This window comes from Cnephaeus nilssonii (assembly GCF_951640355.1).
Source record: "Cnephaeus nilssonii genome assembly, chromosome: 13".
NCBI lineage: Eukaryota > Metazoa > Chordata > Mammalia > Chiroptera > Vespertilionidae > Cnephaeus > Cnephaeus nilssonii.
Window position 1 is genome coordinate 18,607,856 of NC_137084.1, and position 16,634 is coordinate 18,624,489.

The 16,634-nt window shown below is 37.3% G+C and overlaps 3 protein-coding genes across 3 annotated transcripts in view; 2 read left to right on the forward strand and 1 right to left on the reverse strand.

The window, feature by feature from the left end:
- The window catches only part of LOC307109349 (olfactory receptor 8U3), a gene marked incomplete at both ends in the record, with an annotated part of 59,386 nt that overhangs the window by 14,028 nt on the left and 28,724 nt on the right, over positions 1–16,634 (reverse strand). The gene's annotated exons all lie outside the window — the stretch shown is intronic.
- On the forward strand, positions 5,724–6,674 carry LOC307109694 (olfactory receptor 8K1; the record flags this gene model as incomplete). The annotated part of the gene is made up of 1 exon (XM_079788560.1): positions 5,724–6,674. One exon carries the CDS (start codon positions 5,724–5,726, stop codon positions 6,672–6,674), a length of 951 nt encoding a protein of 316 aa, XP_079644686.1.
- Positions 13,855–14,823, forward strand: LOC307109731 (olfactory receptor 8J1-like; the record flags this gene model as incomplete). Its single annotated transcript, XM_079788598.1, has 1 exon — positions 13,855–14,823. Exon 1 carries the CDS (start codon positions 13,876–13,878, stop codon positions 14,821–14,823), a length of 948 nt encoding a protein of 315 aa, XP_079644724.1. The 5' UTR covers positions 13,855–13,875.

Here is a 16,634-nt window from a genome sequence, read left to right on the forward strand (position 1 = left end):
GGCTAGACATACCTTGGAGCCAACCTCCCATGGTCCCTCCCCAGCTGGCTGCACCTGGGGTGGCGCTATGGCTCGAAGGGCATCTGCAGAGTGAGCAGGGTCCCTCTGGCAGGTGGATCCCTTGGCCTGGCCTTCAGAGATCAGGTCAAAACCCACTCTCTGACATCCCCTGAGGGCTCCTGGAGTGTGAGAGGGCACTCTGCAAAGTTGCTGTCGTGCAGGGTGTGGAACGCAAATGCAAGTGTACAGTAAACCAGATTTGGGGCTGACAGTGCCCCAGCAACAACATAGTCCATGGCCAAAGGTGGAATCATGTGGCCCAAAACCAGGCTCCCTACTCTCTGGTTTCAGGGTGCGTCACCCAAGAACTGCTGCTGCCAAGTGCCACATCCAGCACGGCTAGGGTTCAGAATCTGAAGAAGGGGCCTCACACAAATGAAAACACTAGACAAGAAATAGGAATTTAGAAGGCATGGGGGGCCAGGTGGAAACCTCTCTCTAGAGGAGAAGCTCACTGAAACCCTGGACCTGTCAGCTTTTATTCAGTTTTAGATACACATCTTGCCCTCAGCAAATAGGTAGCAGACAGACTATCTGAAAGGTCAGTTAAAGATCAGTAAAGATTTACTTTGAGGCTATTAGGTCAGGAAATTGCTTCAAGCCATTGCTATCTCAAGGTTCATCAGCCTTCCGAGTTCCTTGATGCACTCTCATGATAGTGTTGACAATGGGTGGCTTCCCACAGCCAAGTCACTGCAGCTCAGCAGCTCCTGCCTTGAACATCTTTCCCCTGGTGGTCAGTGCACATCATAGCACCTGTTTGGATGGTAGGAGGGACACTTAGCATATTAGCTTTATATATATATATATACTAGAGGCCCAGTGCATGATTAAATCATGCATGTGTAGGGTCCCCTAGGCCTAACCTGCCATCCAGGCCATATCCACTGTCCCGCAAAGCCTAGCATGCTCCACGGACACTGCTGGCAGCCTGCTCCCCGCTTTTGATGGCAGGGGGTCCGCTGGTGCCAGAGCAGACACACAGCTCCCCGCTTTCGATTGTGGGGGAGCTGGGTGTCCGCTGGTGCACCAGAGCGGACAGACACTCAGCTCCCCCGCTTTCGCTTTCGATTGCGGGGGAGCTGGGTGTCCGCTGGTGCACCAGGCCTTTCAAAAGCCTCCGCCGGAGGCTTTTGGCCTGGTGCCGGAGAGGACAGACACCCAGCTCCCCTGCTTTCACTTTCGATCGCGGGGGAGCTGGGTGTCTGTCCACTGGTGCCAGAGCGGACACCCAGCTCCCCGCTATTGATGGTCGGCGGTGGGATGTGGGCTTGCTGCCCCAGAAGCCCCTTCTGTGCCGCAGCACAGCCATGGCTCAGCGTCCCACAGGCCCAATCGGCCACCCCGGCCACCATGAGTCCCGCCCCCCTGCGCCTCCTGGCCAATCGTGGGCACAGCGAAGGTACGGTCAATTTGCATATTACTCTATTATTAGGTAGGATATATATATATATATATATATATATATATATATATATATATATACTAGAGGCCCAGTGCATGAATTTGTGCATGGGTGGGGTCCGGCCGGCCCGGCCCCAATCGGCGGATCAGGGCCAGGCCTGTCGGTAGGAGGAGATGGCAGGAGGTTGGCCGGGTGGGTTCACTGGCCACACTGGGCATCATAACGACCAATCGTTCCAGTCGTTACGGCGTTACCGTCACTGGCTTTTTATATATATAGATATATAGATGGGATACCACTCAGCCATAAAAAAAGAATAAAATCTTACCATTTACAACAGCGTGGATGGACCTAGAGGGTATCATGCTAAGTAAAATAAGTCAGACGAAGACAAACACCATATTATTGTACTTGTGTGTAGAATTTAAAGAGCAAAATAAATGAACAAACAAAACAGAAACAGGCCCATAGATAGAGAGATCAGACTGATGGTTGCCAGAGGGGAGGAGGTTTGGGGGGCTAGGTAAAAAGACTGCTCTCTTGAATAAACACATTGCCAGCCACACAATTAGATAAATAGCCAGGCTGCATCCCCTCATTGAGGCTTCTTGATGTTCGGCCCAGATGTGCTGTGTAATTTCCAGGTCCTATAATTAATAAACCTGTATATCTTTAAAGTTTCCTGAAGGTTATTGCCAAAAGGCACCTCTCAACCATGGAAACTACAAGGGCTGGTCCATCCACAACATTGAATATTGGTAGGCTGAGACCAGTACAAAACAAGGTTCAATATAATTGAATGAATTAACAACAACACTAACCTTTTGAGGAGACAAATAAAATATTAAAAAGTAATCAAATGAGACTTCTAGTGGTTATAATACAATATCAAATATGAACAAATATTTATCAAATGAGAATAATAGCAGATTATACACCGAAAAAGAAATGATAACTATACTTAAACATATTACAATATACACTACCCAAAATGAAGCCAGAGAGAAAGCAAAATGCTAAATAAACACCATGAAAATAGTCTCAGTGATCTGTAGAACAATGACAAGCTACATATTGTACATTTAAATGTGGGTCCAAGTTGAAAAAAATGAACTACATGGGGCAAAGAAACCATTGGAATAAAAGTGGCCAAAATTTCTTCCAGCCAGTTGATATGGCTCAGTGGTTGAACGTCAACCTATGAACCAGAGGGTCACAGTTCCAATTCCAGGTCAGTGGACATGCCCTGGTTGTGGGCTCAATCTCCATAGGTAGAGAGTGATGGGGGAAAAGAGACATTTTTGGGTGCTAGCAATCTGAATCTAGTCACTGCACCTTTAATTGTCTGGTCCTGCAAGAACTGTTTACTCCCATTTTAGAGAGGCTATAAACCATCCCCAGACAAAGTTATCAGTGCTGGCGCCAGGCCAGGCCTTTGGTTGAGGTCTCAAAGCCCCAGCACATGGGGCACTCTTTAAGAACTTGCAAAGGGGACCGGAAGACTCCATATTTGGGAAACAAAGGACTGGGAAAGATATAAAAAGGGACAGCTTCCTCCATGTAGTTGCTCAGAATTTGAAAGACATTTTTCTCTGGGCCTGCGTGTAATAATATAAAGTTTAACTCCATTTCTCTAAGTGTTGCTTGGTCTTCTGTAATAAGAGCAGGAAGCAGCTTATCAATGATTCTCTCTCAGCATTGATGTTTCTGTCTATCTCTCTTCCTCTCCATTCCTCTCAGAAATAATAAAAATATATTTGGGGAAAAAATGTCTTCCAAATTTATTTTCTTTTTAAATTTTTTATTATTTTTTAAAATTTCTTTATTGATTAAGGTGTTACATATGTGTCCTTATTCCACCGTTACCCCCCTCCCCCATATCCTCCCCACTCATGTCCTCACTCCCCTGTTGTCTGTGTCCATTGGTTAGGCTTATATGCATGCATACAAGTCCTTTGGTTGATCAACCACATTTATTTTCATTAAAAAAACTATACTCCTAAAGATGTAAGGAGCTAAGACAATTCTAAGCAATATAAAAAGAAAGGAAATTAAACCCAAGCACATCACAATTAAACTTTTGAAAAGCAGTGATAAAGAAATATCCTTAAAAACAGATAAAGATGAAAGATACTTTATAATCAGATGAAGAAAAGATTTATTACTGATTTATTGGCAGATACAAGTCAAAAGACATTGTTTCATGTCAATCAAATGTTGCATCATTTTCTTAAGTAAATTTAATTTACTCACACATTGTGTGTATGTGTGTATAATGTACCAGATACTGACAAAGTCATATTTATAATGATGGTGTTTAGTGATATTGCATATTTATTTTTTTTAGTTAGACCTAGGTAAGAAATATTTTTTACTTTTCCTAATGGGATATTCTGAGAATAATTAACAGAAATCCAGGGTGCTCTCTCCCTTGGGTAATTACTTGCAATCCTTTTACCAGATTAAAACTTTAACAAAATGAGTGTCAGGAGGGTAGAAAAACACTTAAATACGTTCTCCAACAGCTGATGATTAAAACAGTAGGAAGTCAAAGAAGAATCTCCACTCAGGTGAGTAGAAAACACTAGTTTGAAAATTTAAGCAAATGGCTTAAACTGAATTATCACCAAAGATCTTGAAGAGCATTATGTTCTGTAAAACTGTTTTTTTTCTTTGCAATATACATATCTGTCATCAATAGGAGTAATGGGTAGGACAGACCTAACACTCTGCCCTATACATTTACACCATCTTAGTTTTCCAATAAACTTACTGCTTCAGTCATCTATAGTAACAAGGGTTTTTGTCTATTTTTATTTATGAAGTGTCATTTCTGTCCCACTTTTCATTTCCTATCTATTCAGGGTGACCTTAATATAAAGGAAGCATTATGTTTATCAAAATATATTCCAAAGGCATACTGACTTTATTTGAATCCTAACTTCACCATCTATTATCTGAGTGACCAAGGTTAATTTACTTCACTCCCTGAGCCTCATTTTCCTTGACTCTCAAATTGATATGGTTATACTGTATACTTCCTACAGTTATTGTGTGGCCCATATGAGTTAATATGTGTAAAGTGCTCAGAACAGTGCTTAGCACACAATGAGTTCTTTATTGGCGCTTGATAGTCATTTGTATTCTTATTTCCATGCCTCTTCTCTAAGAGTTTATGAATAATCAGAATGACCAAGTCATTTTTATGCAAAGAGGGCTATATGATTGGAAAATCATTAGAAGAAGATATTCCATAGGCAGAAGCCACAGATGTGCCAAATAAGGACTAAGATATCAATAACAAAATCCTAAAATGTACATATCATGGCCTTAGATTTTGTATTGGGTAAATAAGCTGAACTTATAGTGAAAAGTATTGAAATATATATATATTTTATAAAAGTATTGAAATATATATATATATATATATATATATATATATATATATATATATATATTCAGATTTTTCTCAATCACTCCACCAACAGTTTAGAAACCCTTTTGTCTTATTACTTTAAAGAGACATGGTGATTGTCAGTAATGTAAGGTATATGATTTAGGTGCCTATGTTTGTTTATAAATTACTTCAAATATTGAAAAGGCTGAAATAGAGTAGGTAGGTCTTTTGACATACTTCAGATGACTTTGGATCAAAAAAGGAGGTCATAATAGCTATATCAAAACAACCACTTCAAAATATATTGCCCCCTTAAAGCATACTTTACCAAAGTTTCAATGACTGTGTTGTATCAGTCTCAGACTATCAATAGTGATGTTATCATCTAGGAATGTTTGAAGACACACACCGGGCCTTACTATTTAGACAAGCCTCTGATATTTCCTACCAGAGCCAACATTGAGACAAAGTGCAAGAAGGCAAAGCGGGGTTATTCAAGCAGTAATTTACCTAGGTCACCCAGGGTTTTGTAAATGGGAACTTTAGAGGTGAGGCAGCCTGTCTCTTTCTCTACTTGTGTAGCTGCAATACATTTATTCAAGATGGATGCCATCGAAATGGATATCTTATCAATCAAAAAATTATTGTCAGAAACTTACGGTACAATCAAAAAAGCTAATTATCAATGTGAATGTAGATATGTATAGCCTTGGCCAGATGGGGAGAGGAGTCTCTATTTATAATTTAAGACCAGAAAATGTCTTCGTATATCATACATTATGTATTGAATTCTCGTAGAAGATAGCATCTTAAATAAAACTATTGCTTTTATACCTTACACAGGTTACCTGGAAGAACCATATGGAGAAACACAATCATACTGCAGTGAGCAAGGTGACTGAATTTATTCTCATGGGGATCACAGACAGCCCGGGCCTGCAGGCACCTCTCTTTGGAATCTTCCTGGTCATATATTTGATCACAGTGTTTGGCAATCTGGGTATGGTTATCTTGACCCATTTGGACTCCAAGCTACATACTCCCATGTACTTTTTTCTTAGACATTTGTCCATTACTGATCTTGGTTACTCCACTGTCATTGGCCCCAAAATGATGGCAAACTTTGTGGTGCACAAAAATACAATTTCCTACAATTGGTGTGCCACCCAGCTGGCGCTGTTTGAGATTTTCATTATCACCGAACTGTTTATTCTATCAGCAATGGCCTATGATCGCTATGTTGCCATCTGCAAACCTCTTCTCTATGTGGTCATCATGGCAGAGAGGGTGCGATGGCTGCTGGTACTTATTCCCTATCTCTACAGTACATTCGTGTCGCTATTTCTCACAATTAAGTTATTTAGACTGTCCTTCTGTGGCTCTAACATCATCAGTTATTTTTACTGTGACTGTCTCCCTCTAATATCCCTGCTATGTTCTGACACACATGAACTAGAACTGATCATTTTGATCTTTTCAGGCTGTAATTTGCTCTCCTCCCTCTTGATTGTTCTTGTATCCTACATGTTTATTCTTGTGGCTATTGTCCGAATGAAGTCAACGGAGGGGAGGTACAAAGCCTTCTCCACCTGCAGCTCCCACCTGACAGTGGTGGTCGTGTTCTATGGGACCTTATTGTTTATTTACCTGCAACCCAAATCCAGCCATACCTTTGATATTGATAAAATGGCCTCTGTGTTTTACACCCTGGTGATTCCTATGCTGAATCCATTGATCTACAGCTTAAGGAACAAAGAAGTAAAGGATGCACTGAAAAGAACTTTGACTAATCAGTGCAAAATCTCTACTTAAAGTCTTAATATTCAGTGGCAAAGGCGGGTCTTTGTTTAATGTTCTGTCAGTCCAATTACAGCATCAAAAGTTAGAAATGTTTTACCAGGCTAAGTTTTCTTCTTCTTCTGGAAGAAACATTTTCTCTGATATCTCCCTGTAGCCTTCTTCACTTCAATCAGATAAATATTGTAGCCAGATAATCTAAGTTCTGAGTTATTTTTCAAGGTCAGAGTTGAAATTATTTAGAAATAAGGAAAATCACATAAAATTTTTGTTTGAACTTAGACTTGCAGAGGTAAACATAAAAAAGTCTTAAATATTTAAAATGGTATAAAATTAACCAGAAAATGAGTAATATATATTTCATAGCAGTCACTGTATATTAAAGATAAATATGATTAAACCAAGAAGAATGTGCAATGAAGACAGGAGGCAAGAAAGTAAGTAAATGTGTGAATGATGATAACACAGCATGAACAAACTGTTTCAGGAATCTAGGTTTATTAACCATTGTCACCCTAATAACTTTAATTTTTAAAAGAATCTAGTCTATATAGGATATAAAGCATGCCACCTCAGAATAAAATTTCCAAATCAGATTGAGTTAATAATTTTTATCTCAAGGATACAGTGGGCATATGGGAAGATTTTTTTTCACTAGGAACCACAAAAAAGAAAAAAAAAAGTCACCTTTGACAGGTCCTCACACTGTGGCTAACTTTGGCTTATTGCAGCCTCCTGGTACACAAGCTCACTTTGGATCAGAAAACTCAAGATAAATGAATTAACTGGCCATCTGCTGGAATGGTATCAATATTTTGAACAATCTATAGCAGTAGCAACAAAGATGAAAGATAACTGATAGAACCCAAGGTGAAATGCATTATCAGTCATGTCTATTTTGTCTCCTTGATGAGCTTGTGTGCACAGAGACAATATTTTGCATGGACTCAGGTAACATAATGCTTCGTTCACATTGTGTCCCACGCAGCTGATGTACAGATTCCTCACATCTTAGTATTCTCCTTGTTGTTCAAAAGGCATTATTTAGATATTTTTTAAATGTACACATTACCTCAACCATGCTTGTTTCAATCTATCGTCATAATCCAAGTAATAGTTGTGAGGGCATTAACCAGTACATGAACCAAGGTCTCTTTATTTCAGATCCATGCATTGTATTTATTTTTTCCCTTTTTTGAATGTACTGGAATTTATTTTATTAAGAGTTGATCTTAAGTGTTCTTGACACAAAGTATATGATATATAATTTTGGATAATGAATATGATAATGAGCTTGATTGTTGTAATCGTTTTATAATATATATGCATATCAAAATATTACATTGTACACCCAAAATAAATGTAATTGTAATATCAATAAAACTTGAATTTTTCAAGTATGAAAAATGGAATAAAACAAACTGAACAAACTAAAATAAATACCAAATTGCATTATCTAATCATATCAATTGCATTTACCAAGATGCAGATCCTGTCCCTTAGCACATTTATTGTTATGAATGAATTTTATTTTTTTGACCAACATTTTTATGCTATACTTCAAAAACTTGGTCACATATATATATTTTTTCAAATTCTATTGCTTCCATTACTTTACTAGTACACAATCTATGAGTAAAGTTAAATAATATTAATAACATTCTCCAGTATCAACCATATAGGACGGAATTTTAAAAATGTAATACTAAAGAACTAAACATGGAAGAGCAAATACCAAACTGTTAATGGCAGTTACCTTTGGGGAGCAATTTTTTGGGAGGGAGAAATAGTGGAGGTGAAGGGTGCACATTTACTTTTTAGTCTATATTCTTCTGGCTTACTTGAATCTGTATCAATGAGAATATATTTATTGTATAATTTTAAAATGGTATTTAAAATGTGTTTTTAAATAGAAAGTTAACTGTGTTGTACAAAAAAAAGCTGTTAGAATTAATAAATTCTGTAAAGTTGAAGGATACAAAGTCAACACTCAGAAATCAGTGCATTTCTATATACTAACAATGAACAATATGAAAAGAAAGCTAAAAAACAGTTCCCTCTATAATAGCATCAAAAAGGATAAAATACTTGAGAGTAAACTTAACCAAGCAGGTGGAAGACTTGTACATTGAAAACCATAAAATATTGCTGAAGGAAATTAAAGGAGACACAAATACGTGGAAAGACATCCCTTTTCATTAATTGAAAGACTTATTCTTAAAATGTGCATACCACCCAAACTAATCTACACATTAAATGTAATCTCTATTAGGATCCCAGTAATTTTTTTTCAGAAGTAGAAAAATCCACTTTAACATTTATATAGAAATTCAAAAAACCCTGAATACTAAAAACAATGGTGAAAAAGAACAAAGTTAGAGGTCTCACCATGCCTGATTTCAAAACTTGCTAAAAAGTATAGTAATCAAAATGGTGTGGTTCTGGCATAAAGAAAAACATATAGACCAATGAAATAGAATTCAGATCAAAACAACAATGAGGTACCATCTCACACCTGTCAGAATGGCTATCATCAACAAATCAACAAACAACAAGTGCTGGAGAGGATGCGGAGAAAAAGGAACCCTCTTGCACTGCTGGTGAGAATGCAGACTGGTGTAGCCACTGAGGAAAACAGTATGGCGTTTCCTCAAAAAATTAAAAGTGGAACTTCCATTTGACCCAGTAATCCCACTTCTAGGACTACTAGTATATCCCAAGAAAACAGAAATACCAATCAGAAAGGATATATGCACCCCTATGTTCATAGCAGCACAATTTACAATAGCTAAGATTTTGAAACAGCCTAAGTGCTCATCAGCAGATGAGTGGATTAACCCTTTGCACTCACTTGCTTTTTTCTCGATTCCTTTATTCTACTCGGGATTTAATTTTTTAAATACCCCAGATTTTACAAAGCGTGGCATTAGAATAAAAAACTGAAGTTTCTTTTCATACAAACTTATTTATTTGGATTTTTTTATATTTCAAATTATTGATACACTCAAAGAGTAATTTTAATCTCGATGCTAACCGTGTCGAGTCACACTCGACATCCGAGTGTAAAAGGTTAAAAACCTGTGGTACATCTACATAATGGAATACTACGCTGCTGTAAAAAAGAAGGAATTCTTACCATTTGCAACACAAGCAAAATAAGCCAGTCTAAGAAAGATAAATATCACATGATCGCACTCATTTGTGGGATATAATGAACTTCATAAATTGATGAACAAAAATAGATACAGAGACAAAGAAGCATGGAACAAACTGTCAAACTTCAGCAGGAAGGCAGGGGAAGGCTGGAGAGGGTAAGAGATCAACCACAGGACTTGTATGCATGCATATAAGCATAACCAAGGGACACAGACACTAGGAGGGTGAGGGCATGTGCCAGGGGGTGGGGAAGGCTGAGGGGAGGTCAAGAGGGGAAAAAAGGAGACATATGTACTACTATTTGTAATACTTTAAACAATAAAAAAAAATAGAACTCAGAACCGAGAAGTAAATCCTCACATATATGGTCAAAGGATTTTCAACAAGGATGCCAAGACGGTATAGGAAAGGACAGTATTTTCAGCAAGGATGCTGGGGAAACTGGATGTCCACCTGCAAAAGGATGAAGTTGGACTACTACCTTAAACCATTTACAAAAATTAATTCAAAGGGAGTCAAAGCCTAAATAGAAAAGCTAAAATTACAAAACTCTTAGAAGATAATATAGGAAAACATTTCATGACAATGGATTTGGCAATGACTTCTGGATATGAAACCATACGCAGAAGCAATAAATAAGAAATGAATAAATTGGACTTTATCAAAATTTAAAACTATTGCACATCAAAGAACACTACCAACAGAGTGAAAAGGCAACCCACAGAATAGGAAAAAATATTTGTAAATTATGTATTTGATGAAGGATTATGACATCCAGAGTATTTAAATAAATCCAACAACTCAGTAACAGAGAACAAACACTCCAATTAAAAAAATGGGCAAAGAACTTGAATAGACATTTCTCTGAAGAAGATGGACATATACCAATTAGCACATGAAAGAAGCTCAATATCACTAAATAATACAAAAATATAAATCAAAATCACAATGAGATTCCACTTCACACCCATCAAGATGTCTATTATCATAAAAATAGTAAAGAACTAGTATTGGCCAGAATGAGGAAGAATTGGAACCCTTGTGCACTGTTGGTGGGAGTGTAAAATGGTGCAGCTTCTGTGAAACAGAATGGCTATTCCTCAAAAAATTAAAAATAGATTTATTATATGACCCAAAATTCAATTTCTGGGTGTTTTACCTAGAAGAATTGAAAGCAAGAATTCCAAAGATGTTTGTACATTCATATTCATGGCAGCATTATTCATAGTAGCCAAAAGGTGGAAGCATCTTATGTCTATTGATGGATAAATGGATAAAATGTGGTGCATACATACTATAGAATATTATTCAGCCTTGAAAAGAAAAGAAATTCTGACACACCCTACAAGATGAATTAACCTGTAGGATATTAGGCTAAGTGTAATAAGCCAGGCACAAAAGGACAACTACTGTTTGATTTCACTGGAAAAAAAAATACACCTTTAAACCTGGGAAAAAATGAGATACTGCAAGATTTCTCATTTGGCAAAATTCACAAAACTGAATGGCATTTGGATTATTTTGTACTAAATATCCCATGACTGCTTGATTCAAGATTTAGATGTACATGGATTTAGACAATTATCCACAGTGTAACTGTGGAACTCAAGGTCTGCATTCATGCTCTCTCTGGAAGCAAGGGGGCCAGATTTGAACAAAATTGGTAATAGCAAGCAAATTAAATTCTGTGATTCAGAAAAAAAAATTGTAATACATCATGTTCCCTGCCACTTTCTTACTTGAGGATTCATCATCAGCATATTTCTTGGCCAATAAGCATTATTTTATTGTTTTAATTTTTTAATATCAGCATACTATTGTGGAGTGCAGGTCAGTCACATTGTATTTGTGCATCCTTTGTTGGAAATTTTTTTGTTTGTATGTTTTTATTTCTTTTGCTGCTCTAAAAAATGCTGTAATAAGTAGCCTTCTACATATAACAGGATATGGTATTGCTTTTCATTTCTAAAATAAACAATAGGGGTTTTTCACATCCTAATAAATGTTTCATGTATGTGCATAGTAATTTGGAGAAAAAAAAATACTGAGAAAAGGCTAAGCATTGAAACCTTTATTTCATGTAGTATTTTTTTCTTTTTTTCAATTTTCCAAGAAAGGATACTAACATTTACTGACTTATCATTTTCATTGTGTGATGATGATATACCTTCAACATGGCAATAATACATGAGTAAGTTCATTAAAGTAGGTCCAGACTGCCACAGAAGAGATTCAAGGAGTATCTGATTGAACTCCTAGAGGGAGGTCTAGTTAAGGAACCAATTCCAGGTGGCATCTTCCCCAAGGATGTAAAAGGCAACTTGGGGATCCTAGAGTCATCAGTGCCTCAGAGTTGGGGTCTCAAAGGCTTATAGAGCCCATAAACTCCTACTGCCACAGCCACACAGAGATTCTCACTTGAAGCTGACATAGACTCTCCATTACAGGTGGGTAGAAAATATGTATCTTATTTTTCTATAATGGCCTTTAAAAGATCCCAACTCTTCCTCAAACTGAGCAACTCAACTTCCATTTTTGAAAGAACTGGACATCGTATATAATCAAATAATGCAATATTAAAAGTAAGGCTTGTTTCCAGTATTTATAACATGTTTAGAATACAAGGCTTTAAATATCATCCAGCTATTTATGTTTCCAAATGAAAGCTGACAATTATATCTTATGTACTTAGATAAATTATATCACTCCTGAAGCAATGGAATTTTGCTCACTGAGATGATTTATACCAAAGTTTTGTTTCTGCATTATTAGCTGAAGTGAAAACTGCATGTTTCATAGGATGTGAGAGAAAACTGGATATACAACTACCTAAACTCCAAATGATAATCCTTTCTGAGAATGTAACCATCCAACACAAGTTCTCTCAAAAATGTTTCTGTGAAATCTGGTAACATGTACAGAAGCATAATATGTCATCAATGCAGTGATAAGCCATCTGTCTGATAGTAAAATAAGTCTGCAAATGTTTTAGTCGAGGAGACCTCCAAAAGAAGGGCTCCTATTTGAGGAGAGACACTGCAGAAGCAGGAGCAAGGCTTGATTCCTGGTTTGATAGGACAGAAACTTTATAATATTCTCAAGGAGAGAATAAAACCAAGGAAGAAAATGTTCATTTACAGGGTTGCCCTCAGCTCTACTGACCTAAAAGAGAACGTTAAAAAATAAATATTAAGAAAAAGATTAACTAAAAATTTAGCTGGGGTATGTTTTATAAAATTTTAAGATAATGTTAAAAAATTATATCAATAAGATTACAGGTTATAATAAAACAGTGGAAAGAATATGAGGACTTGCATAAACTTGAGGGGCAAGAAGGAAAAGAGTCATGAAAGAGAAAAAAAGGAAGTTGTGTCCAGTAAAGCAAAGTGGATTGAATTATAAAAGCCATAAAATTTTTACAGAGATAATCTTTTTAAGCTAAAAAGATAATCAGTAACCTGAAAAATAGATCTGTGGATATACCTTTATGTATTTCTGACTGAGTTATTAAGATGAGAAATAAGAAAAGCAGTTAACAGGTATAGATGGCAGAATATGCAAGTTCAAAGTGCCAGCTATTAGAAGTTATAGAAGATAGAATTAAAAAATGGGGCAGAATAGTGACTAGAATCACCTGTTCTGAAGGGGAAAAAAGCAAGAAGTCTTGGATGAAGAAATCAGAAAAAAGACATTTTCAATTATTTGGGGACATACTATTTCTCTAGCCTTTCTTCCATTCAATACAAGAGACATCAGATGAATCATGGCTTCAAATGTTTGTTTGCAAACTAATAACATCCTTATAATTTGTAGCAAGTAAATCCTCAACCTTTATAATGCTGGATCATCTGTTTAAATTGATGTACTTGCTTTTTCTCTCTCTCAAATGATTGAAATGTTTATTTATTAGATCTAGAAACTTTAATAACTGAGTTAGAATTACACATGATTCCAGGAAATCTCACCTAAGAAATTGCTTTTGCCATCTAATGGCAGTCTCTCAAACTTTCTAACCATGTCTTCCCTTTCCCCCCAAACAGATGAATTCCCAAACTCATTCATGGCTCCTGTAAACTTCACCTGGGTCACTGAGTTTATTCTCACAGGTATCTCGGGCAGTCCAGATCTCCAGATTCCACTCTTCTTTGTTTTCCTGGTCATCTATGGGCTGACCTTGGCTGGGAACCTGAGCATCATCGCTCTCACCAGTGTTGACTCTCGACTACAGACCCCCATGTACTTTTTCCTCCGGCACTTGGCTATCATCAACCTTGGCAACTCTACTGTCATTGCCCCTAAAATGCTGACCAACTTTTTAGTAAGAAAGAAAACCATCTCCTACTATGAATGTGCCACCCAACTGGGAGGGTTTTTGGTTTTCATTGTAGCTGAGGTTTCCTTGTTAGCTGTGATGGCCTATGACCGCTACGTGGCCATTTGTAATCCCCTGCTCTACATGGTGGTTTTATCTCGCCAGATCTGCCTTCTGCTAGTATCACTCACTTATGCCTATAGCTTTTCCACAGCTATTGTGACATCATCTTCTGTATTCTCTATGTCTTACTGCTCTCCCAATGTGATCAATCATTTTTACTGTGATACTGTCCCTCTATTAGCCTTGTCCTGCTCTGACACTTACTTCCCAGAAACAGTCATTTTTGTATCTGCAGGTACAAATTTGGTTTGTTCCATGACTATAGTTCTAGTATCATATTTCAACATTGTTCTATCCATTTTAAGGATACGTTCGTCAGAAGGAAGGAAAAAAGCCTTTTCCACATGTGCTTCCCATATGACAGCCATCACAATCTTCTATGGGACACTACTATCCATGTATTTGCAGCCTCGAACTAGCCATTCACTGGACACTGATAAAATGGCTTCTGTGTTTTACACACTTGTGATCCCCATGCTGAATCCCATGATCTATAGCCTGAGGAATAAGGACGTGAAGGCTGCGTTAAAGAGATTGCTGACAAATGTATCCTGTTCTTTTAAATCAATGTGATTTTAGAACTCTGTAGGTGAGTGAAGAGATGGGTAAGATAGGCTGCCACTGTGTCAGGGAAAGTAAAGGTCAGGTGGCTGACTCACAGGTTTCCAAGTAATCCTTGGAATTAAAAGAGGCCAAGATTTGGGAATTAAAAAATAAACTAAAGGTATTGTAGTTATGTGGTTAATACAGAAGCTAGGTATTAGTCACGAACTTTGCTAAGGGTTGTGCAGATATGTAAATTGAAATAAATATTTCTGGGAGTCAGGAGAAAAATAAGAAAATAATTAAAAGTTAAAACTCAGCAATAAAATGTGGATTAGAGAAGTAAGTCATTCAATCTTTCTTATTTTTTTGCGTTTTTAAAAATTCCTGGATATCGTTGGGTATAACGAATTGTTTCATCTTGAAGAACTATAATTAAAGATGGCTAAAATTCTTGTAATAACTAAGTTAACAAAATTAAACTAACAAGTATATCTAAAATAAAACTTTTTAACTCTTTCTTAATATCATTTGAATAAAGAAATATAGACCACTGGTGAGTTTATGGACCTGGAGATTATTATGCTAAGTGAAATAAACCATTCAGAGAAAGACAAATACCATGTAATCTCACTTACATGTGGTATCTAATGAACAAAATAAACCAATGAACCAAAGAGAAACAGAGGCATGAATACATGGAACAGAGTGACATTTGTCATAGGGGAGGGGACTTGGGCATGGCTGGATGAAAGAAGGTGAAGGGATTAAACAAATAAACAAACTATATATAAATATAAATATATATGTATGGAACAGTGTGTGATAGCCAGAGTGAAAGGAGGTTAGAGGGGTTGGTGAAGGTGAACAAAGGGTGGGGAAACATGGAAGGAAAGAAACTTTGCTTGGAGAGATTGAGGCACATTGCAGTGTGCAGATGATGTTTTACTGAGTTGTACACCTGAAACCTGTTTAGTTTTGTGAACCAATGTCACCCCAGTAAATTCAATTTAAAAAAGAAAAAGATTATGATCCACAAAAAAAAAAAAAACAAAGTTGAAACAATTTCTAAACTGGGGTCAAATGTGAAATTTGGTAACTCAACATGGGAAGTGGCTCTTCAATGAAGAGGCTATAACTTCCACAGGTTTTGAAGGATAAATAGAATTTTCCCTTCAACTATCCTTTTTGTTTGTCTGTAGGGAAGGGGACTAGGAATGGCAACAAAAGAAGTAGAGAAGCATGGAGAGAATATTATTATTGACAAATGGAGACTAGTTATATTAATGATACCAATGGATGTCCATGGATGTTGGAACAGTTGAGTGGAGTTGGGATTATAAAAAAATTTTAGGGACAATATTGCCCCTAAAACGTCACATATGCTTTCAAATGTAATTCATACTTTATTTTTTATGAAGTAAATGGCTTGTATGTACAAATGTCAGAGTTTTATTTATTTATTTATTTACTAGAGGCCTGGTGCACGAAATTGGTGAACAGGGGGTATGTGTCCCTCAGTCCAGTCTGCACCCTCACCAATCTGTCACCACTTGAGGGATGTCTGACTACACATTTAGGCCCAATCCTGGTAGGATCGGGCCTAAACGGGCAGTTGGACATCCCTCTCACAAATCAGGACTACTGTCTCCCAACTGCTCGCTTGCCTGTCTTCCTGATTGCCCCTAACCGCTTCTGCCTGCCAGCCTGATCACCCCCTAACCACTCCCCTGCCAGCCTGATTGATGCCTAACTGCTTTCCTGCCAGCTTGTTTGCCCTAACTGCCCTCCCCTTCAGGCCTGGTCACCCCTACTGCCCTTTCCTGCAGGACTGCCCCCCC